The sequence below is a fragment of the Lampris incognitus genome, chromosome 14 (genome assembly GCF_029633865.1).
Source record: "Lampris incognitus isolate fLamInc1 chromosome 14, fLamInc1.hap2, whole genome shotgun sequence".
Taxonomy (NCBI): domain Eukaryota; kingdom Metazoa; phylum Chordata; class Actinopteri; order Lampriformes; family Lampridae; genus Lampris; species Lampris incognitus.
The window spans coordinates 19,656,038-19,683,856 of record NC_079224.1 but is presented as its reverse complement, the minus strand read 5'-3'; the positions used below and the strand labels follow the sequence as shown (position 1 = coordinate 19,683,856).

General features: G+C 46.4%; 3 protein-coding genes across 9 annotated transcripts in view; all 3 read left to right on the top strand.

Moving 5' to 3' along the window:
• Window positions 1-1,454: 1,454 nt before the first annotated feature.
• Window positions 1,455-6,568, top strand: ednrba (endothelin receptor Ba). The gene is made up of 7 exons (XM_056293114.1): window positions 1,455-2,261; window positions 3,790-3,902; window positions 4,252-4,456; window positions 5,130-5,279; window positions 5,420-5,553; window positions 5,934-6,042; window positions 6,256-6,568. Exons 1-7 carry the CDS (start codon window positions 1,851-1,853, stop codon window positions 6,388-6,390), a joined length of 1,257 nt encoding a protein of 418 aa, XP_056149089.1. The 5' UTR covers window positions 1,455-1,850; the 3' UTR covers window positions 6,391-6,568.
• Window positions 6,569-16,450: 9,882 nt separating this feature from the next.
• On the top strand, window positions 16,451-26,336 carry LOC130123810 (ETS-related transcription factor Elf-1-like). Of its 7 annotated transcripts, XM_056293104.1 has the most exons (9): window positions 16,451-16,628; window positions 19,956-20,162; window positions 20,884-21,340; window positions 21,441-21,564; window positions 22,462-22,572; window positions 22,775-22,927; window positions 23,055-23,129; window positions 23,623-23,818; window positions 23,964-26,336. In XM_056293104.1, exons 3-9 carry the CDS (start codon window positions 21,257-21,259, stop codon window positions 24,568-24,570), a joined length of 1,350 nt encoding a protein of 449 aa, XP_056149079.1. In that variant the 5' UTR covers window positions 16,451-16,628; window positions 19,956-20,162; window positions 20,884-21,256; the 3' UTR covers window positions 24,571-26,336. The 7 variants fall into 7 exon arrangements, with proteins under 7 accessions (XP_056149079.1, XP_056149080.1, XP_056149086.1 ...); XM_056293105.1 differs by lacking the exon at window positions 19,956-20,162; XM_056293108.1 differs by lacking the exon at window positions 16,451-16,628 and having other exon boundaries at window positions 19,790-20,014.
• A 37-nt stretch (window positions 26,337-26,373) lies between these two features.
• Window positions 26,374-27,819, top strand: part of sugt1 (SGT1 homolog, MIS12 kinetochore complex assembly cochaperone) — a 34,634-nt gene continuing 33,188 nt past the window's right edge. The window contains exons 1-2 of the mRNA XM_056292893.1: window positions 26,374-26,511; window positions 26,606-26,651. Coding sequence (XP_056148868.1) covers window positions 26,498-26,511; window positions 26,606-26,651 — 60 coding nt within the window. The 5' untranslated portion in view covers window positions 26,374-26,497. The remainder of the gene's footprint in view (window positions 26,512-26,605; window positions 26,652-27,819) is intronic.

Genomic DNA, 27,819 nt, shown 5'->3' with positions numbered 1-27,819 from the left:
GTGCTTACTACTCTCAGCAGCTGCAGAAGTCTTTGCACATTAGGCCTCATTAATCTACAGCGTCGTCTTTGCTGGTCTTCTGCATGGTCAGGATAGGTTTCTCGCTGCTTATCTCGGTGCAAAACAAGTTTATTGCTGTGCACGGCACCATTGCACTGCTCTTCACTTATCGACTCCATGAACAAAAAGTGTGTATGAGGGGTTGAATGTACACATGACCATGGCGCAGGCTCCAGGGGCGGCGGAGGACATACCGCTCCTCAGACCCAGCGCAGGCCCCAAATGTCCCTGTAATACGTACACATGTTGTTATACTGCAGCGGCTGCATATTACTGAGAAATAGTCCTTCGCATTTGTGGAAATGGTGAACGCTGCGAAAAAGAGGACAATACAGAGGGATTCTCTTTTCAGACTGCTAAATAAGTGCAGTTTAATTAAATTCTTTTTAATAATTATCGTTAAAAAAACCGGTTTGGGTCTTGGGGTTAAGCGCGGGTGGGACGGGACTGGAATGTGAATCTCAGGTACACATGGGATCTACACTAATGTGCATGTATGCACACGCACACACAAGCACAAAATGTAAGCACATAGGCATTGTATGGAGCATACAGACGACCCTGCAACGGGGGGGGGGGGGCTCCTCTAAGTCTCATAGGAAACCAGACAAAAAGGTCACCGGGAGTACAAATAGTCTAGGTGGGCTCTTAACTCAACAAAAGATAACTCTGTCTTAATCCCCCACCCCCCCACCCCCCCCACCACACACACACACACACACACACACACACACACACGGGGGGGGGGGGCTTTTACCTGACGGAGGTTGTCTGGGTTCCAGAGAGAGCGTGATCCATCATCAGAAACCCACATATGGTACTGATGGTGTTCTGGTCCAGCGAACATGACTCCTTTTTTTTTCTCCCGAAAGCTTCAAAAACACTGGGCCGAGGATGGGTCAGCACAGGTGTGTTTAATAAACAGGCAGCCAACAGGCCGGGGTCAAAACACTGTCTTAATATTGTCATTAGTGTTTATCTTAATCTGCTCAGTGTCAGCTGGGGGGCCTTTAACCGCTATGGGACCGTTGAGAAGACATCGGGTAAAGGGGGGCAAACTGCGCTAAACCCCAATATGAATACTTTGCGGTGGGCGTCTGACCTTAAGCCCACTCAGCGGACACTTCACACCGCTTCTATAAACGCTGGAAGTTGTTTGCAAGTTCCGTTTGTTTGGATAAATAATGAAACGCTTGACAACTGCCTACCTCCACCCACTTGACAAGAAAGGAAGGAGGGGTCAGAAGGCATGCAGGGATCAGTGAAGCAAACCCAAGACCGCAGACAGTCGGCAGACGGTGGGGAGAGCGACTCACAACACAGCCCCACACATTCATAAATAGTTAAATATATATATATATACACACATAGTTAGCACTGACAGACACTGACAACACAGCGACATCAATGACAGCGAGAAGAGCTGGTCGGGGCGTCTCGGAGATGAGTGGGTCGTCCGCGCAAGAGCATTCCTCTGGTTTAAGGAGCTATCACAGCCCCGGCAGCTGTCTGTTGTGCTTTGCGACTGCTTTTGGAGTAGCTAGGTAAGTTTGCACCCGCAACGCTTCCAGGCGAAATCTCGAGGAGCCACGAACAAGTTATTCATCCATCGGCACGATGATGATCAGCCCTTGAAAGAGGCTCGAAGACGCGACACTTCGCCCCTCGAGACCGACACGCGTCCCGACTCCCCGGCGCGGGCTCTCTGTCCGCGTTTCGCGTCCGCGTTAAGATCAGTCGCACGATTCTGGTTTAGGTCTTCAAAAACTCCCCCCTCCCCTGAGGCCAGGATGAAGACTTGCTGTCTGCTGCTGTTCCTCTTGGCGGGACAGCTCTCCGTCACCACCGAGCAGCAGGTCTCTCCGGACGGCCCCCCTCGGCCGGACTCCCCCACGGCGACTCAGAGACACGGGCTGATCGAGAGGGACGTCGGGGGCCCCGTCCGGCGCAACGCCTCCATGCCGCGCCGGCGGCTGCCGCCCATGTGCGCGGGCCCCACCGAGATAAGAGACACGTTCAAGTACATCAACACGGTGGTGTCCTGCCTGGTGTTCGTGGTGGGCATCACCGGCAACTCCACTCTGCTGAGGATCATCTACAAGAACAAGTGCATGCGCAACGGGCCCAATATCCTCATCGGCAGCTTGGCGCTCGGAGACCTGTTGCACATCATCATCGGCATTCCCATCAACGTGTACAAGGTGAGCGAGCCGCCTTTTTCTTTTTCTTCTTCTTTTTCTTTTTTCTTCTTCTTCTTTTTTTTTTGCTGCATGCCTTACGAACGAATCGGATCTGTTATATCGAAACATCATCACCAGCACGCGCGCGCACGCGCGCGCACGCACGCACACACACACACACACACACACACACACGGCCTCCCTCCTTCTGCTTTGGAGGGCTACCAAGAAGCTTTTGTTTTTATATGTTATTACTCAGCTGTGAGCCCCTTTATCCACTCATGCCCCTGGCATGTTTTATATGTTGTCATAGTGTATGCGCGCGTGTGTGTGTGTGCGTGCGTGCGTGCGTGCGTGCGGGTGCAAGGAGAGAGAAAGAGAGACGGGGGAGAGGACAGGAGGCCACCACCGCAATCAGTTATAATGTGTATTTAAGTAAGGGGCCAGGCATGTCAGAAAAATACTGCATACCAGAGGAGGGGGAGTGGTAAATGAAGATGGACGAACATATGATTTCAATAGGCTACACACCCACACCCACACTCACCCACACACACCCACACACACACACACACACACACACACACACACACACACACACACACACACACACACACACACACACATTCCAGTAGCCCACGAAGAGCAGGTATGAGAGTCTCGCTGAAGTGGGCTGGGTAGTTTGCAGAGCTTATCTCGGCGTCTCTCTCGCTGCGGTTCCCGGAAAAGCCAAGCAGAGAGCCGAGACAAGGAGAGAAGCTTCTGGGTTTCATTAGACGCCACTTCCCGCCAGCGCTTTGATGCACACGTCCACACATTTGATACCTGGGAAGGGAAACAACAATGTGCCAAAGACAATTTACGGCACTCCTGCCCCTGATCAAACCCCTGTGTTTTCCCCCCTGTCTCTGCCTCCCTTCTGCCCCCCCCCCCTCTCTCTCTCTCGCTCTCTCAATTCAATATTCAGTTCAATATTTGCTTTATTGGCATGACATACATTTTGTACATATTGCCAAAACATGTAAAACAACAACACAACATAACAATGATTATAATAACTCTCTGTCTGTCTCTGTCTCTTGTCTCTGTCTCTCTGTCTGTCTCTGTCTCTGTCTCTCTCTCGCTCTCTCTCGTCTCTCTCTCTGTCTCTGTCTCTTGTCTCTGTCTCTCTGTCTGTCTGTCTCTGTCTCTCTCTCGTCTCTCGCTCTGTCTGTCTCTGTCTCTCTCTCTCTGTCTCTCTCTCGCTCTCTCTCGTCTCTCTCTCTGTCTCTTGTCTCGTCTCTCGCTCTGTCTGTCTCTGTCTCTCTCTCGTCTCTCGCTCTGTTTGTCTCTGTCTCTCTCTCTCTGTCTCTCTCTCTCTCGTCTCTCTGTCTGTCTCTGTCTCTCTCTCTCTCTCTCTCTCTCGTCTCTCTCTCTGTCTCTCTCTCTCTCTCTCTCGTCTCTCTCTCTGTTTGTCTCTCTCTCTGTCTCTCTGTCTCTGTCTGTGTGTCTGTCTGTCTGTCTCTGTCTGTCTGTCTGTCTGTCTGTCTCTCTCTGGCTATCTGTCTAGCTGCTGGCAGAGGATTGGCCATTCGGGGTGGGTCTGTGTAAGCTGGTGCCATTTGTTCAGAAAGCCTCGGTCGGAATCACGGTGCTGAGTCTGTGTGCTCTGAGCATTGACAGGTAGACACACACACACACACACACACACACACACACACACACACACACACACACACACACGCTGTGTTTGTGTAATCAACAATTCTGTTTAACTTTAATCTAATTTAGTTAACAAAAAATCCCTTCTAACTTTGCTTAATTTAGATTTTTTGTATTTACATAATCATTCCATGGTCACAAGGATATTGTCCTACGTGCATTATGTAAATCTAAACATATTTTTTATTTTTCGCTCTCTTATTTTATTACACTCTCTTTCCGTGTTTCAATTGTGTCTATGAAAAAAATGGTGTATTTCTGGCTGGATAGTTTACTCCTCAAACGACTGACGGACAACTGAATGTGCCAGGTACCGTGCTGTGGCCTCGTGGAGCCGGATCAAGGGGATCGGTGTTCCCAAGTGGATGGCCATTGAGATTGCGCTCATCTGGATCTTGTCAATCACCCTGGCCGTGCCAGAGGCCTTGGCCTTTGACATGATCACCATGGACTACAAGGGAGAACACCTCAGGATCTGCCTCCTGCACCCCATGCAAAAAAATGATTTTATGAGGGTAATGTGCAGACCTTCAGACACATATAAAACTACTGGGATGGGGGGGGGGTGTGTGTGTGGACTGTTGACACAGCTGTGCTTAGTGCAAACTTGCACATTGACAATGTGGACCAACACACAGGTGCACTTTCATGTGCACACACATACACGCAGACACAGATCCAAATCAATGCACAGAGAAACAATCGCACACACAAGCAAACACACACACACACACACACTGTGACAGATTCTTGGCTTGTGCATCGTGATCCGTAGTCCTTGAGAAATGTGGCATTGACAGAGTTCCCTCCGAGTTTTACGGCAATAAAAATCTACAGTATCATTAGCGCTCTTGCTCCCTTGCCTGACAGAATATATTGTCATGTGTGTGTCTGCATGTGTGGGCGTGTTTGTGCTCAACCAACTTGTGAATAATAGCATGCAGGAGCTACAGCCCATGCCAGGTCTTTTGATAAGGTGATTTTGAATGCCCACAGAAACAAACGTCTGTGATTGTAACACACCCTTGCGTCTCCCTCCAGTCTCGTTCATGCAGTTTAGCTATCGTCACAACTACCCAGGCAGTGTTATTTTACTGTGGACTTCTTCTCTTCACATGATACTGTGCAGTGTTGTCATGCCTTATCTGTAAAGTGATATAATGCCATTCTCCCACTTTGTCTCTGTAGTTCTACAAGTCAGCCAAGGACTGGTGGCTGTTCAGCGTCTATTTCTGCTTGCCTTTGGCCTGCACTGCCATTTTCTATACCCTGATGACCTGCGAGATGCTGAGAAAAAAGAATGGGGTCCAGATCGCCCTCAGTGACCACCTCAAACAGGTGTGTGGATGGATGGACACACCATACTCATCACAGAGTGAACGTCTGCATATAAGTTGACGCTGTTACTGTATCTATTTATGTGTGTGTGTGTGTGTGTGTGTGTGTGTGTGTGTGTGTGTGTGTGTGTGTGTGTGTAGCGGAGGGAGGTGGCCAAAACAGTGTTCTGTCTGGTTCTGGTCTTTGCTCTGTGCTGGCTGCCTCTTCACCTCAGTCGCATCCTGAAGCTCACCATCTATGATGAGAAGGACCCTAATCGGTGTGAACTGCTGAGGTAGAGTACACATCCACACCACAATGCATCAAAGACCAGAGCAGAACAGGGATGAGATGAGAGGAAACGAGATAAGATGAGATGAGATGAGATGAGATGAGACAGACGAGATGAGACGAGACGAGACGTGACGTGACGTGACGAGACGAAACGAAACGACATGACATGACATGACATGACATGACAGGAGAGGAGAGGAGAGGAGATGGGAGAGAGGAGATGACAAGAGATGAATAGAGATGAGATGAGGGGAGAGGAGAGGAGAAGAAATGAGATGAAATGAGAGGAGATGAGATGAGATGAGCCATGCCGTTGTGTTTGAGTCACCCTTTCCAGATTTGGAGGGGCAGGATGCTAATGTGTCTTTATAACCCCTCTAGTTTCTTCTTGGTCTTGGACTACATCGGCATCAACATGGCGTCTGTCAACTCCTGCATCAACCCCATCGCCCTCTACATGGTCAGCAAGCGTTTCAAGAGCTGCTTCAGGGTAAGGAGCGGTCTGAATGAGCCCATTGTGTGCCATCCGTTCAGATTCTTGACAAAAACAAAGAAAGTCGTCATGCACATGGTGATGAATACTCACTTAGAGCCTTCCTCTAGTCTACTGTGAACACTGTATTCAGGACGCTGCACAACTCCCTACTATGTCATGTCTCCTATTTCACCTATTACTCGTCTGCTCCCCCCCCCCCCATTCTAGTCATGTCTCTGCTGCTGGTGCCTCCCCGCCGAGATGCTGATGGATGAGAAGCAGTCGTGCATGAAGCTCAAAGTCACTGAGAGAGCCTCCGACCAAAGCAACTCCCGTATCACCAACAAGTCCACTACTGCGTGAGAGCGGGGCCTTTTTAAAAAAAATGGGCCTAAATGTTATAAAAACAAAGATAATGTCCACACACACTCTCACACACACACACACACATATGCACACACACACACATGCACACACACAATATATTGAAGTGTAGATGACTGACAGATGTAATATCTACTCTTGGACAGCCTTTTCTGAAACGTCACACAAAGTACTTTTCAAAAAAACAACGCAAAACAACGGTGTGCTTTTTGACGGCGAGCTGTCACGGGAGTGAACTTGGAAATGCCTCGAGTGGCTGTATAACACATTTCTTATCCTGAGCCAAACGCCCCTACGGACTTCTCTGTACACGCGCCCCCGCGTGCGGAGCGACGAGGAAAAGCAGGTCCGCCGGTGCGCCCGGCGACTGCAGGGCCGAGGGCGAGAGCCCCCGGGGGAAGAGAAGGCACGCAACCCCCCCCCCCTCCCCGCCCGTCCGAAAAACACGTGTGACATTTTAAGAAGGGGGGCGCGAAAGGAAAGACGCACATTTCAGCGTGGCGGAGTCAGCGAGGGGGTAGGCCTTCCCGGAGACACCTGTGTTATTTATGTTTGGGCGGAGTGCTGATAGGTTAATGACAGCTTGGGAGGCTCGCAGCCCACAGCTGTTTCAGCTGAAAAGCCAAATATATTTCGATGTTGGAAGAATGTAGTGAGAATTTTGCCTTTTTTTTTGCTTGGTTTTTTTTTTCTTCTCGCGGCGTTGACAATATTTGACATAGATGCCATGTGTGTTATGTATTATCACCACGTATCGCATCCGTTTTGAAAGAAATCCAAAACAGTAAATGTGCCCCTGCATCTTTGAGACGTGTTTACCGGGTTGTGTTTTTTAGACTCATGTGAATCGTGCACAGTATTATTTTGTATATTTTTCACTTGCCTTTTGCAATATTGTCTCTGTGACCCTGCTTGTACGTTTCCCCGCTAGTTACTGAACTACTGATGTTGTGTGGGTCCGCCTGTGTCACTCCACACTCCGCGTGTGTGTGTGTGTGTTACGTGCCCTTTTCTGTGGGCTCTGTCCACACCACGGTGGTATTTTCTTTAGAGTATCTTAATCCGACTGGGGACCTCGATTACTGCCACTATAGAGGTTTTTTTTAAAATAAACAAATAACCAAATCAAATAAAATGATTTCAAAAGTGAAATTTAGGCACTCTGGTAGTTTTGGAAAAAGTACTGGTTTTGCCGTGTGTCATTTGTTAAGACGGTCGGTGGAATATTTATTATTATTTTTTTACCCTGTCCTGTTTTTCTGACTTCATTGTGTGTGTGAGTGTGTGTGTGTGCGTGTGTGTGTTTGTATTTGATTGTGAAGCGTGACCAAAGGCACCCATCATGTGATTGTGAATGCCAACACAGACCATCACTGTGAAGTTTCTCTCTCTACTTCTCTCTCTGTCTGTCTGTCTGTCTGTCTCTCTCTCTGTCCATCTGTCTGTCTGTCTCTCTGTCTCTCTCACTCTGTCTGTCTGTCTCTCTGTCTCTCTCACTCTGTCTGTCTCTCTCTCTCTGTCCATCTGTCTCTCTCTGTGTTTGTCTGTCTGTCTCTCACTCTGTCTGTCTGTCTGTCTCTCTCTCTCTCTGTCCATCTGTCTTTCTGTCTGTCTGTCTGTCTGTCTGTCTGTCTGTCTGTCTGTCTGTCTCTCTCTCTGTGTCTGTCTGTCCTTCTCTCTCACTCTGTCTGTCTGTCTGTCTGTCTCTCTCACTCTGTCTGTCTGTCTGTCTGTCTGTCTGTCTGTCTCTGTCCATCTGTCTTTCTGTCTGTCTGTCTGTCTCTCTCTCTGTGTCTGTCTGTCTGTCTGTCTGTCTGTCTGTCTCTCTCTCTCACTCTTTGTCTGTCTGTCTGTCTGTCTGTCTGTCTCTCACTCTGTCTGTCTGTCTCTCTCCACACATGCGCAGACTGCTGCTTTGACTCGGGAATGTTCCTTCAGGCTAAACTAGTTTCACGCGTGTCACATCAGCTGTCAAAGAGCCTCTGTGTCCTGTGATCTCTCTACACCCCTCCTCCTCGTCCTCGTCCTCGTCCTCCTCCTCTTCCCTCGCTCGCCCCCTTCAGACTGATGCTCTCCCATATTTCCGTTCCTTGTACTCCGCACAATTATCTTCCTTCCCTCTACCCCCCCTCCCATTATGCTATTTCACTACTTACTGGGTGTGGTTCAAACTGAAATCAAATCAAATGGTGTTGTCAACAGAAAGTGGTCTCGGCCTTTCTCCCTCTACATCTCTCCTTCTTTTTTCCTGCCAATACCCAGTTTCTCACTGTAAGTGAAGCCAAGTTGATTTGTCCAGCCGAAAGTCCCGTTTACAGCCTCGGGCCGGAGAACAGATAGTGGAAGACAATGGACGACGGCCCGGTTTTTTTTCTTTCTTAGACCTGCGATTCGGAAGAGGAAAAACTCAACAGAAATGCCTGCTGATGGGTTATCCGCCTTCGTCCTCCCTCCTTCCTTCCTTCTCACCCCCGTCTGAACCCCCCCTGCCAACTCAATTTTTCCTCCATGCTCCTCAGCAGCCGATTCAAAGTTATGAGTCTTCATGTCCGGAGCTCCAATAGCATCTTCTTATCAAATCAGTGCTGAGCGGCGCAAAATCACCAGTTTGTTTATGTGGTGCGTGCGTGTGTGTGTGTGTGTGTGTGTGTGTAGTGATTTTGTGTGTTCCTAAGCCTGCAGAGTGTCTGTGCTCTGCTTCTTATTAAATGCAGAGACATACACACAAACATACACTCATCCTTTTTCTCACACACCCTGGTACTTATTAACACACACATGTATGTGCACACAAACAAAGAAACATATGCCTTCTCACTCACACACATACACCCCCCCCGCCGCCCCACCCCACCACTCTCTCTCACACACACACACACACACACACACACCCCGCCGCCCCACCCCACCACTCTCTCTCTCTCTCTCACACACACACACACACACACCCCGCCGCCCCACCCCACCACTCTCTCTCTCTCTCACACACACACACACACACACACACACACACACACACACACACACACACACACACACACACACACACACACACACCCCGCCGCCCCACCCCACCACTCTCTCTCTCTCACACACACACACACAAACAGCAGGCCTTTCCACAGAAGAAATAGTTGGAATGGGAGGTCGGCTGTTGCGGGTTTGGTTTCCCAGGGTTCGAGCTGTGACGGCGACCTGGGCCTGTCTTTTCTTTCTCCTTCTCCTTCTCCTCACATTCCTGCTCGTTTGGCTCCTTCCCACTCGACTGGCTTGACACTCACCGCACGCGCGAGTCAGACCACAGTCAAAACGGTGGCCGCTTGACAATATTCAGCGGTCTCGTCAATTTCACCGGCATGTCAGATAGGCGAGGTTTACCACAACCATACAATTTTGGTCGCCATAAGGTGTGTTCCCAAAATGGACTTTTTCGAATGCTTTCTCTGATTTCTTTCGCTTTCTGGCACTCGCTGAATTGCTGGGAGGCAAAACCACAATGATTGTGCACCAAAGTGGGAATAAGTAGACCCTTACAGGGCCTTCGCAGTACCATGTCACGGAAATCTTGTCCCATCCATCCATCCATTATCCAAACCGCTCATCCTGCTCAGGGTCATAGGGATGCTGGAGCCCATCCCGCCTGTCCATCATATCACATCCCGTCCTAACCAAACCACATACAGTACACGCCAGGTGGCAGAAATATCCAGAACCCTCTGCAACCCTTTTATCGCTCTCTCTCTCTCTCTCTCTCTCTCTCTCTCTCTCTCTCTCTCTCTCTCTCTCTCTCTCTCTCTCTCTCTCTCTCTCTCTCTCTCTCTCTCTCTCTCTCTCTCTCTCTCTCCCCCCCCCCCCCCCCCATCATATGGTCTTATCAGCTAATAGTGTCTCTATGAGGGGAATAGGAGTAGTACAACGTTCTGTGCAAGATGTCGGCTTGCTTGCGTGTCTGTTGATTCTACTTAGTCTGGACTGAGAGCACACGGAGCGCTCTCAGCCTGGCACAGAGTTATACCAACATTTGGATAGCAGAAAGAAAATATGCCTCCATTGTGCGTGCGTGCATGCGTGTGTGTGCGTGCGTGTGTGTGTGTGTGTGCACGCCGGCCTCATACTTCAAGGTTCGGCCATGGAAACACTTCAAGGGAAAACATGTTGAACCAAGCTCAGACCAAGACGCCGACACTGGCCAAGCGAATAGCAAAGGCAGGTATGACAACTGGAGTGTGTTTGTGAACACATGTTTGCCGCAGCATGCGCCAGGGTGTCTGCAGGTGCACATGTGTGCACATGTGCCATAACGTTAACGCGCAAGCGATTGGATGTGTGCGTGCGCCTTTGTGTGTGTGTCTGTGTGTGTCTGTTACTATGTGTGTTCTGATTTTACACTGTGCTTATTGACTAACAACTGACAAAAATGTTCAGCGACAAGATCCTTTCATCAATACACACACACTCTCTCTCACTATCCTCCCTCTTGCTCTCTCTCCCCCTCTCTCGCTCTTTCCCTTTCTCTCTTTGCCCCCCCCTCTCTTTGCCCCCCCCTCTCTTTGCCCCCCCCTCTTTCTCTCTCTGTCTTTCCATCCGTCCCTCTCTCTCTCCCCCTCTGTCTTTCTCTCGCTCTCTCTCTTTCCCTCTCTCTCTCCCCCTCTCTTTGCTCCCCTCTCTCTGTCTTTCCATCTCTCTCCCCCTCTCTCTTCCCCCTCTCTCTTTCTGTCTTTCCATCCCTCCCTCTCTCTCTCTCTCCCCCTCTGTCTTTCCCTCGTTCTCTCTCCCCCTCTCTCTCTTCCCCCTCTCTCTCTTCCCCCTCTCTCTGTCTTTCCATCTCTCTTTCTCTCCCCCTCTCTCTCTTCCCCCTCTCTCTGTCTTTCCATCTCTCTCTCTCTCTGTCTTTCCCCCTCTCTCCCCCTCTCTCTCTCTGTCTTTCCATCCCTCCCTCTCTCTCTCTCTCCCCCTCTGTCTTTCCCTCATTCCCCCCCTCTCTCTCTTCCCCCTCTCTCTGTCTTTCCAGCTCTCTCTCTCTCCCCCTCTCTGCCTTTTCCTCGCTCTCTCTCTCCCCCTCTCTCTTCCTCCTGTCTCCATCTTTCCATATCTCTCTCTCTCTCTCTCTCTCTCTCCCTCCCTCCCTCTCTCAACAGCCAAAACAGCGAGGGCAACAGAAGACCAGCAGACATGGCTAACAGAGGGATTTCATCAAAGCGATGCACTACACACTCTGAAACATTGCTTTTATCTGATCTGTTTTGACCATCAGCTGCACACATGGGAATTCCAAAAGACACATCTGATGCTGAAAATGTCAACATCCAACACTGCTGATTGGCTTGCGGCTTAATGGGATTCTGGCATTGTAATAACAGAATTTATGAGACCACAATACAGACTACACAGAAATGTAGAATTTACAAACACACACACACACACACACACACACACACACACACACACACACACACACACACACACACACACACACACACACACACACACACACACACACACATACGGTCAACAGGTTGCTGGGCCGATTTGGGAAACTACACAATAAGGGTTGCTGGCTATTGAAATATGCAAATGTGTCTAACATCCAAATCCAAGTAAATGCATATCAGCATCAACAACTCATGTTGAAAACAAGGTAACATGACCCAAATACTGCGATCCAATGACCCAAATGCTCCGATACAACACAGCAATGTGCAATTACTTGCATTAGCCTATTTTATGGCGATTTATCTGTTCTCATGCAAACAGAGAGGCATACCGACAGTATTACCTTATTTGCTTACCATGGTTGGAAAATAATAGGTTGTACACGATGATGTATGAAAAAATAGCCCCTGTACCTGGTTGTAAATACTGGGGGTAAAAAAAAAAGAAGTGTTTTTTGAAAAGCTAATAGATAAGAGACATTTTGAAAAATTGCACGGTCATGGGACTCATCCATGATGGCGACGAGTCTGCATATCGGCGGGAGGTTGAGCAGCTGGTTGAGCAGCTGGTGCTCTGCTGCAGTCAGGGCAACTTAAGAGCTGAACATGCTCAAGACTGTGGGGATGACAGTGGACTTTAGGAGACAGCCCTTAGCACTGCTCCCCCTCACAATATCCAACAGCCCTGTGTCAACTGTGGAGACCTTCAAGTTTCTGGGAACGACCATTTCCGAAGACCTGAAGTGGAAGATCAACATCAACCCCATCCTCAAAAAGGCCCAGCAGAGGATGTTCTTTCTGCAGCAGTTGAGGACATTTGGTCTGCCACAGAAGCTGTTCAGCCAGTTCTGCACCGCAGTCATTGAGTCTGTCCTGTGCACATCCATCACGGTCTGGTTCAGAGCAGCAACAAAACAGGATGGGAACAGACTGCAGCGAACAGTAAGGAGAGCAGGGGAAAAAAACCATTGGCACCCCCCTGCCCATCCTGCAGGACTTGTACACCTCTAGAGCCTGGAAACAGGTGGGCAGAATCAGCACAGACCCCCCCACACCCAGGACACAGTCTGTTTGAACTCCTACCCTCTGGGAAGCGCTACAGAGCAATGTACTCCAAAACCAGCAGACACAGGGACACCCCCCCCCCCACAGACCATCTCTCTCATTAACACTCAACAGCATGGTGCAATAATAGACACTGATTATGTAAATATGACACTTTGTAAATAGCCCCCTCTGGTCCAGATGTCTCACTTAGATATCTACGATGTGCACTACCTCTTTAAACCAGATGTGCAACACAAATGTACAATTGTAAATGCGCATAAAATTGATGTATACTGGTTACAACTTATTATTGTTATAATTATAACATAAGTATATTATATGGTATATAATTATATAATATATCCATCCAGCCATTATCCAAACCACTTATCCTGCTCTCCGGGTCGCAGGGATGCTGGAGCCTGACCCAGCAGTCATTGGGCAGCAGGCGAGGAGACACCCTGGACAGGTTGCCAGGCCATCACAGGGCCGAGACACACACACAAACACACTCACACACACATTCACACATAGGGACAATTTAGTACAGCTGATTCACCTGACCTAAATGTCTTTGGATTGTGGGAGGAAACCGGAGCACCGGAGGAAACCCACACAGACACGGGGAAAACACACAAACTCCACACAGAGGACGATCCCCAAGGTTGGACTACCCTGGAGCTCGAACCCAGGACCTTCTTGATGTGAGGCGACCACGCTAACCACTGCGCCACCGTGCCGCCCATTATATAATATAGAATAAATATATAGCATATACATTTTATTATATAATATGATATCAGTATATAATATGATATATATAACATAATAAATTATAAATTATCCAGCCATAACAAAACTCTGTATAGTTGTGACATACCTTGTTGTGCATACATACTTACCTCCAGTATTCTATTTATTATTCCATTTATTTCTTTTGTTGTTGTTGTTTTTGCTTTGTTTTTTTCTTTTTAGTGAGTGATATATGTGAGTACTAGAAGCCACTGTAAACCGGAGTCAAATTCCTCGTTTGCATAAGCACACTTGACACGAGCTGATTCTGATTCTAAAGCAAGACGTGAAATGAATCGTTGCAAACTGCAAACAATTTTGATTCGAACAATGTGAAAATATCCTCAAACTAATCCCCCTCTCACCCTGCCTTGTTTTCTCTCTTTGTCCCCCTCTATCTCAATTTCTCTCTCTCTCTCTCTCTCACGCTCACTCACTCACTCACGCGCACACACGCACACAGAAGCACGTGCACACCGTAATAATCAAATCCTGCCCTCCACTACTTAAAGAAAACAAGATGGGTGTTAGTCGCGATTTGAGCCAAACCATCACATTCTTGAAACTGAAACGTGGTTGGGAGGGAGGAAAAATGACACACAAAAAAGAGAGAGGGAGAGAAAGGAATGAAGAAATGAGAAGTGCAATGCAAATACCACATGCGCCTAAACAAAAAGACCTTGCTAGGGAGTAGAAATGTTTGATTTGCCCTGCTCTGGGTAAGTTCACCCACCGCCACGTTATGTACACACATCATGAGAACGTTTTAATTTCAAAACATATGCAGCGGCTATTTTGGGAAAGGACAAAAAAAATGTTGCCATCTCTAATCAAACAGATCGAAGCATAAAAGACTCAGCTCTCTAAAATATTACTATGTTGTAAAAAATAAAAATAAAAGAGGAGTCTTTAAAAAAGGTTGTGCCTCATAACAATAATAGTGGCTAGGACATCACATTTCAACACCAGTCTTCACACTGTACTGCTAAATGATTCATTCATCCATCCATCCATCCATCTAGCCAGCCAGCCAGCCAGCCATCCATCCATCCATCCATCCAGCTATCCATCATCTTTACCTTCTTAATCCAATTCAGGGTGACGTGGCTCGACATTGGACAGACAGAAGGGGGACACCCTGGAAAGATTGCCAGCCCAGCGCAGGGCCATACTGACTGTTGTACAGTAAAATGTTGATGGATGAAAAAGATGTATGGTAAGAATTAAAAGGGTAATCTAGTGAGCGAGGCATCACAGAGTCAGAAGGGGTAGTAATATCAGCTTCCGGTGTTGGAAGATGGCTGCGCGAATTTACGTTTGCGGCGGCCTCACCCAGTACCGTCCATGCACTGTCTTTGTCCATGTCTGCGTCTCAGTTTATGTTTTCGTTTGATGGCTGGGAGAGCTGGCGCTGGATCGGCTGGGACATGCTTGGTCTGCTGCGTCCTGTGGGCCCGGGGACCGCGGCCCTGCCCGGAGCTGTGCCCAAAGAGGAAACACCGAGGACAGTCTGACAGGACGCGGAAGCGGAGCAGGCTAAGCTAACTGCTAGCCCATGCAGACCGGAGGTTCCGATAACACCGAGGGCGGTCTGGGGTGGCCTCGCCTAGCGTTGACTGTGGTGTTTTTGGTGTCGTCGTGTGGAGTGTGGGTATGTGTGTCGAAGGTGTCTGGCTGGGAGAGCTGGCGTTGGATCGGCTGGGGGAGCCTGGTCTGCTGCGTCCTGTGGGCCCAGCGACCACAGCCCTGTCTGGAGCTTTGCCCGAGGAGGAAACACCGAGGGCGTTTTGACAGGACGCGGAAGCGGGGCAGGCTAAGCTAACCGATAGCCGATGCAGACCGGCAGTCCGACAGTCATCCTGGCGTTCACTCTCTTGGACAGTGAATTTCTTTCTTTTCTTTTCTTTTTTCTTTTTTCTTTTTGATATGGTGGATGTATGTGTTTTTGTAGTTTCTGGTAGTTTGGATTAATGTGTTCTTGTAGTTTGGATGGGTTTTTGCCTTTGTGTTGCACTGCTGTGGGCTGGGGGGGAACGATATGTCGTTTCATTTCATGTGCGCAGGTGCATGGGATGAAGTGACGGATGTTCCTGATTCCTGATGTTATGTGTGGGGATACTGATTGGACTCATATAACTCCTTGGGCAAGACAGGGGCCCAAGTAAGTCTGTATTGTGTGAGAACGGGGTTCTTTCAGTTTCCACTGTCCACTATAAAGGGGGAGGAATAGATGTGAGCGGGATCCTTCCATGTGTGCTGATGAGGCAATTAGTAGCTGATCTTAGCCATCAGGGGGCGCCAGGGACTACACAGAAACGAGTCTTTTCCATTTGTCTGTCCTTCACCCTGTTTAATCAGCTTTATGACTGCCTGGTGACACACTGGACACATTCTTGAGTTTCATCCAGGCAAGTTTGACTGTGTTATCTAATAGGTGAAGTTAATAAGGGAACATACAGGATTCACATGACTTAATTTCGTACACCTCGAATATGTCATATGTACAATGTGTTTATTATACATATTAATACCTAGCATACAATGTGGATGTTTGTTGGTCAGTGGCTTGGCTCTCTGGTGCTTTACATTGCAAATAAACCCCTGTTTACACTGGTTCCTATCTGACAATGGTCGCTATGGGTTACCTGAACTCACGGGACAGGTATCCAATCAAAACTCACAGGGGGCGGGGCTGCCCGGAGATAGGGGAAGCAAGGACAAACAATTTGAAGGGGGGGGGGGGATCGACACCCTATACTGATCCAAATCCTGCATGACGTTTTCAGTGCAAGACTAAATTTGTAAAAGGACACTGATCCCGGATCTGAATCCAAATGCAGGTTTTTATTGTTTGTCAAAAGGATGAGAGCAACTCCCTGTTCCCTTCTGGGTGTCCCAGCCAGCCGCTGCTGTGACAGCCCACACAGACAAAATAACAAACGAAAGGTAAGCCCATTTGCTTGTATGGCATAACTGTCGGGGAAAATACTTAACGCTGCGAAATAAACACTGGTAGATCGTTTAGTAATAGGGGCGTCGTATTTGCAAGCATGTGTTAAAATGAAAGTGAAAGTATTGTAAACATGTGCGAGCTTCTCAGCATAGCCATTCAAGGCAAAAGGCCTTTAAAAAAAAGAGTATGGCACAAAAAAAAAGTTAATTCAAAAGTAGTTACATGATCGCATGAGCTATGAATGAGAGTTGGAGCATACCCAACACCCCACGTGCAGACACACACAACACACACACACAGCACAACACAACACACATAGGTCTTCAGAATTAAAGTACTATGACCGCCTCAACCATAACCCCATTTCCAATCTCCTCCTCTCTGCACACCATATTTTACTGTGTTCATTTAGCTTGGCCTGGTTACCCCAAGCAACAAGAAGGGCTTATCAGCTGCTCCCTCCCTCTCCTGCCATACTGTTATCAGCCTAGCCTAGTTCGCACACACACACACACACACACACACACACACACACACACACACACACACACACACACACACACACACACACACACACACACACACACACACACACACACACAGTGGGGAATGAATGTTATGGGGCTTATCATAGTCCTTAGGGGGCTGGCAGCCACTTCACAGACTCAGATCCCGGCACTGAGGCCACAGAGACAAACCTATGTGACCAGAGAACTGATGAACAAAGGCACTCTACCGTTAAATTCTCCTCTATATGAGTGTCGGGCTGTGGGGCATGCCAACAAAGAATGAGGAGAGATGGTACAGTAGCTGTCAGCACAAGTCAGCAATCAGAAAGTGCAGCTAGATCAGTGATTTATATCGAAATCTGGTTAATGAGCTACCCATTAGCATCCATGGATCAGCTTAGAATGAGCCACTAAAAAAAAGAAAAAGAAAGAAAACGCAAGGGGTTTGCATCATTTGTTTGCGTCAACACCAAGTGCAAAGTGTAAAATTGTATTCTATCTCCCAGTAGAAACTAGCATCTGCCTGATGAGCCATTTAGTAAGTGTTGAGAAATATTGGGATAATATTCTGTCCAAAGTGCAGCCTGTCTTTCCAGAGCATGAAAAGATTTGTACAAGTTTAAATCAAGGGTACAAGAGAGTGCCATATATTAACAAATAAGTGTTGTACTGGCATCAGCCGATCTTTCTGTGATTTGGTTTTCTTTTGAACAATCCAATTTTCATTTTCCTTTACATCAGCGCTGCTTTCGACACTGTTGATCATGATATTTTGCTAGAGAGATTAGAAAAATGGGTCGGCCTGTCCGGCCCACTTCTCAACTGGTCTAGAACATACCTTCAGCATAGGCAGTGCTTTGTGTCTATTGGAGACCTTTCCTCAGACAAAGTGGGTATAATGTGTGGGCTACCCCAAGGTTCAATTCTTGGACCACTACTATTCAATCTCTATATGCTCCCACTTGCACATGCTATATACAGAAACACAAAATAAAATACCATAATTATGCAGATGATTCACAACTGTACATATCCCTATCCCCTGATGACCTAGCTCCCATACGTTCCCTAACCCAACGTATTGTCGATATTACTTTATGGACGTCAGATAACATTTTACAACTGAACAAAGACAAGACAGAAATAGTTACTTTTGGTGCAAAGACTCAAAGACAGAGAACTGCAGCTCATCTCAGCTCTCTGTCTCTGGAGTGCAAAGGTGAAGCTAGAAATCTTGGTGTAATCATGGACAGCGATCTAAATTTTAAGAGCCACATCAGTCATCTCACAAGATCAGCCTTCTACCATCTTAAAAACATTTCAAAACTAAGGGGCTTTCTATCAATATAAGACTGTGAGAAATGAATCCATGCTTTTATAACAAGTAGACTAGACTACTGCAGTGGACTAATCACCCGCCTCCCAAAATCAGTTGTGCACCAACTACAGTTAATTCCAAATGCGGCAGCACGTGTTCTCACCAGAACTAAAAAGTATGAGCACATTACACCTGTTCTTACGGCTCTGCATTGGCTCCCCGTCAAAACTAGAATTGATTTTACAATTCTGTTAATTGTATACAAAGCGCTAAATGGCCTTACACCACGCTATATAAAAGATATGTTAATTCCCTATAAACCAGCAAGAACTCTCAGGTCCAATGGCAATGGTCTTTTAACCATCCCTTATGCTAGGTCTCAAGCAGGGGAAGCTGCATTTTCTATTTACGCCCCAAGTAGATGGACCGCCCTGCCTGAGGACCTGAGAGAGGCCCCCACACCGGACACATTTAAAAGCAGGTTAAAAACCGTACTTTTCAAAACGGCCTACAGCTAATTTCGTAGTGTGTGTGTGTGTGTGTGTGTGTGTGTGTTTTATATATTTTGCTATTTTTATATATTCTGCTCTGTTGTTACTTTTAATTAATCAGCGTTTATGGCACTTTTATTTATTTATTTCACTAACTCAGTTTTAAACGTGTTTGTCCTTTTCTAGAATTTGCCTGTACTTTTATTTATTTATTTATTTCTTGTGGGGGGGAGGTTTTATTGATTTCATTGTTTTATTGTGTGAAGCACTTTGTTTTACATTTGCTTGTATGAAAAGTGCTATACAAATAAAATCTGATTGATTGATTGATTGATTGATTTTATCATTAAGGATATTACTGGGTCTTATACACATATTATTTCAAACTCAGTTGAATTAAAACTGAAAATAAAAGGTTTTTCTTTATGATAGGCTAGCTCCCATTTTACTCACATCCAAGCCTAAGCGCCGTGCATGACAAAGTTGGAGGACAAACAAGTACAAACGTCAGGGGAAGTTGAGAAATGAGAAGGCCATTTGCTGGCAGAGATGTCAGTAGCGGTATGGCAGGCACAGTGGAACACCATTCAGGAAGTGGCGCCTCATACCAGAGCTCTGCTTCCTGTGTGATAAAGAAGCTAGCTACGTTGTGCCTTGATCGTGCACACACAAACCCATATGAATGAACGTTTTCTCTCTTGCTCCCATCTGTGAATTACACATGCAAACACACACACACACGCACACAGACACACACGCGCACGCACACACTGATCTCTTCTGTTCTGTCAACTGACACATACACGTACTGGTACTGTGAGGGTGTCCACTTCTCTAATGCTTCTCTCACGTCCTTGATTCGATACCTCAGAATGACATTTTCATTTTCGTGCATTAGAAATACTTCCCAGTACAAGTGTTATGTTTGTTTGTTTGTTTGTTTTATCTGATACTAAGAGACCTTCCGTAGACCAAGCTAAATATTTGTGTGATTTTCATCAGGAAGAGGATGAAAACATGTCGCATACCTTTGCGACATGTTTTGTCAACATGTCGCAAAGGTAATTTGAAACCTAGGAGATTGATGGTGCAACACAGGGGGAACTGTGTTGAATTGCTTCTTACGTTCGACCTCAAACATCCCCAACCAGATGACTACACATGGAAGCGAGACAGAGGAGCAGCAACGGTCTGGGGACCAAGCTAGAGGTAGGAGAGAGGGGGGGGGGGGGACTCGGAAGGATTAGAGACCGTGGAGGGAACGAGCAGTGATGCGAGGGGCAGAGGATATGGACTAGTGAACGGAGGATGACGGAGATGGGTAGAAGAGTCTAACAAAGATGTGGAGATTGACAAAGAAACGTGTAGGGGAAAGGTGAACAGACCGAACGAGGGAGGGAACTGATACTTCGCTCGCCTGCACCGCATTGTCTGCTTTTTCAAAGTCTGCATGTCCTACTTGGCAGTCGTGTCATCACAAATGTACACATAGCGGTTAATACCGAAACCCTGAGCGCTGAGCAAACACACGCTGTTATTTCCAGTCGTGCAGCTGCTGCCTTGCCCCTTCCGCGTATTGCACACCAACAGACACAGGGCTCACGAGCACGAGCGTGCACTGCGATGCAGAAGTTTCCTTCCTGTTACTGGTTTGTCCTCTTTTACAAGCAAGATAAGAGCAAAAGAATGAGATACTGTATGATAGAGGCGGAGAGAGGCCAGCTCCGTATTTTTAACTTGCGTGCAAACAACTCTAACCGCATCTGTCTTCGGAGCCTTTTTATTCAAAAAGTAGAGCTGATGTGTTTACCGCCAATTACTCCCAGCAGGAGTGTTATTTTCTCTGTGTGTTGCTGTCTGTTTTGCCTCTGACTATTCTTTCTTTCTTTTCCCTCATTCACCTTGGCATGTTTCTTTTCTCCTCGGGCAGTTTCCTACCACAGCTGGACCGAAGGACTGTTTGACTGCCTCCACTTCCTCAAGACCAGAAGCGGAGCGAGCCAGCATGAGTTTCCTGTGACGTCCATGTCCTTGATCAAACTTGTATCCTCGCACGACTTTTCTGCTTTATAGTCATGCTAAGTAGAAAGAGGCTAACTTTATCATATTTCAGTGGACACACGCTTCTGGCAGAGTGACCTGTAAATTTAAAAAAAGAAGAAAAAAGACATTGGGCTGTTTATCAGGAAAACAACCCAACCTCCACCTAAATCTCTCAGGACGCAAAACATCTACTGTTTGCAGTGAAATCACTGGCTCTTGAGGACAAATCAGAGATGCTGTTGTCATCGAGTTAATGTTGCATGTATCCTGGAAACGCAACTATGCTACAGCAGACAGAACTCATCTTTGACTTTGCCAGTGACCGTGGCAGCAACATGTCACAAGTAAGAAAATCTAGTCCCAAGTTTACGTGTGTGTGTGTGTGTGTGTGTGTGTATGTACACGCTTGCATGCTCATGTGAATAATCTATTTGTTTGTTGTAGGTGGAAAGGCAATTAGCTTATCCTGCGGTGATTGTTGAGCAGGTCCCCGATATGCACCTGTTCTCATACTCAGGTCTGGCGTGCGAGCTGGCCCACACAGAGGACCACCAGCACCTGCTAGAAGGTTAGCAAAGGCACTCGCCTTACCCTTTATCTTTTAACATTTAGTAATGCGTTCGAACTAAACATCTCTCTTTCAGTGGATTTGGAGTTTCAATGTCATCCGACACTTAAAGCTAGAAATTATTCAACAGCGTTACCTCTCTGAGGTATGAGGCACCTGAGATAAGGTAAACCCTAGTGTGTGACTCGGCGTATGAACACGTTTTATTCCGCCGAGGGGATATGCACATGCGTAGTGCGAGCCTTCGCCCCACCCTCTAAAAATATCCAGGAAGTAAAACAAAACAACTCGTTAGCTTGCCCCCCGACTACGCACCCAATAAAATGCACTAGAATGTGGCTCAGATATTGGCAGATTAGTCTGTAGCGCATATGCTATGGCTTGTTCCTCACCCGTTCAGGGGATTAAAAGTAAGTTGTGTCGCAGTGATGCCTACTCGAGTTTTTTCCCCCGACAGCATTAAGCTAGGCTCGTTTAGCTAACGGTAAGTACCACGTTGACGGAGGTGTATTCATTGCAGCTAAGTCGTGACAATAACAGCTGTCTCAGCATACATTCCACGTCTCCTTATTCTTTTTGATTAACCATTCGTTTCGATGGACCGCTGGCCTGCTTGCTCAGCAGTAGAACGTTTGCCATGCTAGTTCAAGATGAACAGCTGTTGGTAGAGGATGCATTCTGGTTGAGCAGCCTGTTGCTTCTGAAGACAGAAGCAAAACACCCAAATGTATCTTATCAAACGTTTGTGTCTTTGTCTTTAGCTGCATCGGTTAACCGTATATGGGTCATCAAAGTAAATCAGGCCCAACCCCCAACCGCATTATTTGCCCTCAGCTGTGTCCCACCTGTAGCTGAATAACTCGTGTTTACTCTGCTACTCTCATCTTTTGTTTATAGTGGAGGATTGTGAAAAGGAAGACGAGGAGATCATGGAAACACTCGTAGCTGCTGAATCTCTCCTCAATATGGACTCCTCCGAAACCCTCTCCCTGGACCAGCAACACTACTGTAATACTTTAGACAAATGCAGATTTGCACAAGCTGCACCACCCAGTTTAACAGTGCTTTCCTATTCAGCCACACAATTGTGACCCCCTACTAAAACTTCACCTCATGCTTTATGTTTGATTCTGGTGTTCTGTCTAAATATACTAATTGGAGTGTCGTTCACTCTAATGAAATAGGTTTGTGTGTTCATTATGTTTTCTAGCCCAGATGTTTTTACCTCCACTGGGTGACATCTTTGCTACACCTGTAACCCAGGTGACTGTGTCAGCAGAGGGGATTGTGGGACCTGTTGAACAGCCGCAATGGCACACCTTACCGAGGGACACTGTTACACAGCAACAGGCCAAAAAGAAAGGTCAGTCTCCTCCTTATTCCTTATTTATGGGCATCTTTCCCAAAGATATAGCTGTGTGACTATAAAACTAGGTGTAAATTGTAACATGGATTTGGGTAAAATTAATGCTTTCTCTCCGTCTATTCAGGGAGAAAATCTCGACATGGTAGGGCGGAGTCTCCCACACCGGACATCATAGTGAAGAAGGGCAAATATAACAAAGGTACAGTCAAAGATCCCAGTTTTGGCATATGTCTCTCAAGAAAATTTCACATTTGTGCCAAAGATATATATATATATATATATATATATATATATATATATATATATAGATATATATATATATATATATGTCTATATATATATATATATATATATATAGCGAAAGTGCTCAACAAATAGGGAGCAAAATAATCCAGTGAGTCAAGTAAATTCTTTGAGACAGTGCAAGCCTGTTTCATGCAATAATCATGCTGATGATTTCTTATGGCATGAAACAGGCTTGTACTGTCTCAAAGAATTTACTTCACTCACTTGATTTTATATATATATATATATATATATATATATACGTAATTAACTCTCTGGGTGAATGTGACCCACACCAGAAGCCGCTGTCACTTAACCATTCTTCAGGTGCCAGCTTGTTTCACCAATGTTGGTGTCTTTGTACTCACCTATCCTTTGTGTTTCCTTTTTTTTTTTTTGTAACTCAGGGGGAAACACGCTGTACCTGTGGCAGTTCCTGATGGAGTTACTGCAGGATCGACAGGCCTGCCCTCGCTACATCAAATGGACCAATCCCCGTGCAGGGATCTTCAAGCTGGTCAACTCTCAGGCAGTGGCCAGACTCTGGGGAAAACACAAGAACAAGCCAGACATGAACTATGAGACCATGGGCAGAGCACTTAGGTACATGTTTGAAAACTAGGATTGCACTGGAATATTATTGTAAGCATTACTGTAGACTGCTAGGAGGTTTTATGCTCATTCACTAAACATTTGTGTGTGTAGGTATTTTGATGTGTTTATCAATGCTGCTTCTCTGCTTGTGTAGGTACTACTACCAAAGAGGCATTCTGAACAAGGTGGAAGGCCAGCGGTTGGTCTACCAATTTACCTCACTGCCCAAAAACATGATCTATATCACAGATGGTGATTGCAGCAAACGGGGAAATGATGAGCATGATGACAATAGCAGCAATGATGAAGCTGTGAGTGATGATAACGAGGACAGCACATCGTCCTCCAGCAACCAATCGGTTGATGATGCAGATTCCCACCTGACGGAGAAGACCTCAACTACCTCTGTCAGAGTTCCAACCAAGCAGCGGACAAGGACCGCCGCACAGCTCCCAGTCCAACGTACTTCAGTTCTCCGGCCCACCGGGAACAGCCTGATCCAGCAGCAGCACTTGCCTATCGTATCTGCTGAGATGCTACGAACCCTCCAGAACCTCCAGAGAGTCCAGTCACTGCAGCCCAGGGGCCATGCCTCAGTCTTTAAAACAGCTCAGCTACTGGGGAGTCTGTGTGATCGACAAGCTGCTGCTGAGATGGCACCAGACAGTAAGGGAGGGCTGGAGAGGCCTGATGCTCTTGTGGGCACCGAGAAGACATCCTTAAGTAGTGACTCAGCTGCTTGCAACCCTCACCAACTCTGACCAATAGAACAGATGCAACCAAAGACTCAGGACCAATCATGAGTAGGAGGAAATTGTGCTGTTATGTGATGACAACCTCTACAGGCCAGGGCCCACATGTCTAAAGTATCTGAGAATATCAAATATCATTATTGAGCATGCATAAGACACTGTCTAAGAATAATTTCTGCTTTTTACATCATAATAATTGAGAACCCACCCACCAAGGATGCAAAAACCAGTGCATTCTTTAATAGTAGACGTTATGATAATTGAGAGTGTGATGGAAACTTTTGCTTGTAATCCTAAATCAGCACTTAATCTCTGAATTTAGAACTCCACATTGACTGGAACCAAAAACTCATCACAGCTTTCTAATTTGCCCTCTTACTAGAATATGTCTTTGAACCTACTGTTCGTACAGACGGCCTTCACCCATTAATATCCCAGCCTTTCCCCTTTCTCCATAGCTGTAGTCTGCCCTTCCAAAGACCAAAGAAAGAAATGCACTGGAATCTATGGCTGCCCTACAAAGACTAAATACAAACCCTCTGCTTGCACTTCAACTTCAGCATAATAGAGCTAATACTCTGATCAATACACTGTTCTTGTTTTTTTTTTACTTTGTTTTTATGTTAAATCTATTTCTCTTTGTTTTAATGTGTGCTTTGTGACTCTCTGCCTTAAAATGCTTTGCACTAATGTTTACCCCTGCTGTATGTTACCTTTTCCGAAGTGCCTCAAGATCTGTCCAACCATTTTCCAATTGTTAGTGTTGATACTGATCGTAAGGCTGTTAAAGGAAACATTCCGTATTCTGGTTGTTATTATCAATATGTTTGGTATGTTTTGTGAGTTTGTGAAAACAAGGGATCACTGTCATTTACAGAATCTTTATTAAGCACTATTGCTCTTTGTATATGTTGTTAAAGTATCGGAAATGTATCCAGATGCATTCTTGGTTGACAATCAACTTTGAGGAATTCTCACTGCCTTTCAGTTAGCTACCATACCTCTCCCTGGAGAACTGTGTTGCTGGTATTGTGCCTTGTCTGATCAACACATTCTGTTCATTTACAATAGTCGCATATGCTAAGCTGGACATCTAAAGCCTTGATATATTTATATGTATTATATATGATGTTTTTGAACATGCTTGATTTTTGTGCCTTGCTGCCATTTCTCCCTCAGGTTGGTAAAAATACTTTTTGCTGCTCAAAGTGTCTGTTTTCCCTTAACCTCAAATAGTCTGTGCTGTGAGCAAAATGCTTGGTCCTATATAATGAAAAGTGTTTAGTCATGTTTTCCATTCAAGTGATCTTGATTGAGACTCGATTGGACCCTGTGCCTTGTCCTTTTATGCAAATCTATGCTTCACTTTATTCCAAAATAAAACGTTTCTCAGGAGTTAGGGGTTAACCCTAGCCTGTGCTTTGCATTCTTACGTGCTGGCTGGATGTTTGATGTAACATTATAGCAACGATGTTTAAGGTTATATTTGTCGCCTTTATTGTTTTCACTGTCACACAGTTGAGAAGTGACTGAAACGAGAATGGTTACTCATGGATAAAAACAAGTTTACATTCTGTCACTTAATATTAAGCTGGTGTAGAGTTAATGTTTTGTTTTGTTTTTTATTCAGTTTAAGTGCTGTAAGTTAAAAAGTCACAACTTTACGGGGACCAGATTTTTTTTTAGTAACTGGCAGCTTTTTAGAACAATGTGCTCGCAGGTCACATGGGGGGTCTGTGTGTGTATCCAGTGAAGAACAGAGAATAAAGACCATTCCAACAGACACGCTGTCGCATTACTCCTCCTGGCCGTTAGGAAGCAGAGTTGTGACTGGGTGACCGTGTGATGATGCTGTTGACGGGCTCGTTCTGCTCGGCCTCCAAGTCCAGAACTTTCCTGCCGCCTCCGGGCTAACTGGGCATCTCCGATCGGACCGATGGCTACTGAACGGCAAGTTTAACTAAACATGAGCATAAACGTCGCCTAAAGCACGGCTTAATTCAGTGGGCTTAACGGTGTCGCCTTTCTTTCTTCTTCTTTGCAGTTTCCCCGATAACTTAATTGACGAAGACCCGACGAGAGCTCTCGAGGTAAACATCAGGGTTAACGCTAGCTAGCGCTAACCGTACGCTGTTTAGCCTCCCAAGTTGTTGAATGATCGGGTGGTTACTTGGATGTTTCACACGAATTAACACAGCCCGTCGTCTAATGTCGGGCTTTGAAATGGTTGGTGTGAGGTATAGCTGTGTGGTGCATGTTACTGAAATTAGCCCCGATTGTAACTGGGTAGATGACTTGAGTTCGCCGACTTTAGTCGACTAATATCACTTTTCGTGTTGATAATGGACATGAGGTTAGTTTTAACAGAGTAGACACTAACATTACCGATTATATAGTAAGTCACTGTCGCGTTCCCCCGACATTTACATCGTTAGCTAGGTACGTTTAGCTAGCTAGCTTAACTAGTACTTGATAACTAACGCTAATGTTAAGCGGTGCCACCTGTCATTGTCAGAGCTTCCTCTTTTGAGCCTCAGTTTACCTATGTTATTGTTAACCTGTGATTGATTGCATAGCTCTTGAGCAGATCTAAATCAGGAAATCGGTCTTATAATCACGTACGTGAAGAATTGTGGTTACAACCTTGTCATAAAATTCCTTGTGTTTACTGACCACGGGGTAGGGGATTCCACTACATACTATGTAGTAGTACTATTAGCTCAACAACTGCGGTAAAGCCAGACTGCACTTTGAAAAACACGGTCAGCCCGGCCCCCACGTTGTTTTGCGGTACGTGTATGTAAGAGGCCAGGGGTCGGCAACTTCTGACACGGGTACCCACGGTAGCACGCGAGGCCATTAACACGGGCACGCGGAGCAAGTCAGTAAAAATATGGTAGCGTGTTCCGGTTCACCAGTAGGGTGTACGTGTTAGTTGTACATAGTTGGGGGAGTTGTTTCGCTGTTCTGGGGGGGGGGGGGTAACACTCTTGCCGGGTCATGGGTTAGTGGGTCAGGTCTTTGAATAGAGAGATGACCTGTGAGTCGGGTTTTAATGGCGGTGTGTACGGCGTGGCAGTAGCCAACAACAGCCGTGAATAAAGCAGTTTCGAAGTGTGTGCGTGGGTTTTTTTTTTAATAGCGATGGTCCTGGTCCTGGGTTCGAGCCTGGGGGGTATTCCAACCCTGGTGGGTCATCCCGGGTCGTCCTCTTGTGTGGAGTTTGCATGTTTTCCCCGTGTCTCTGTGGGTTTCCTC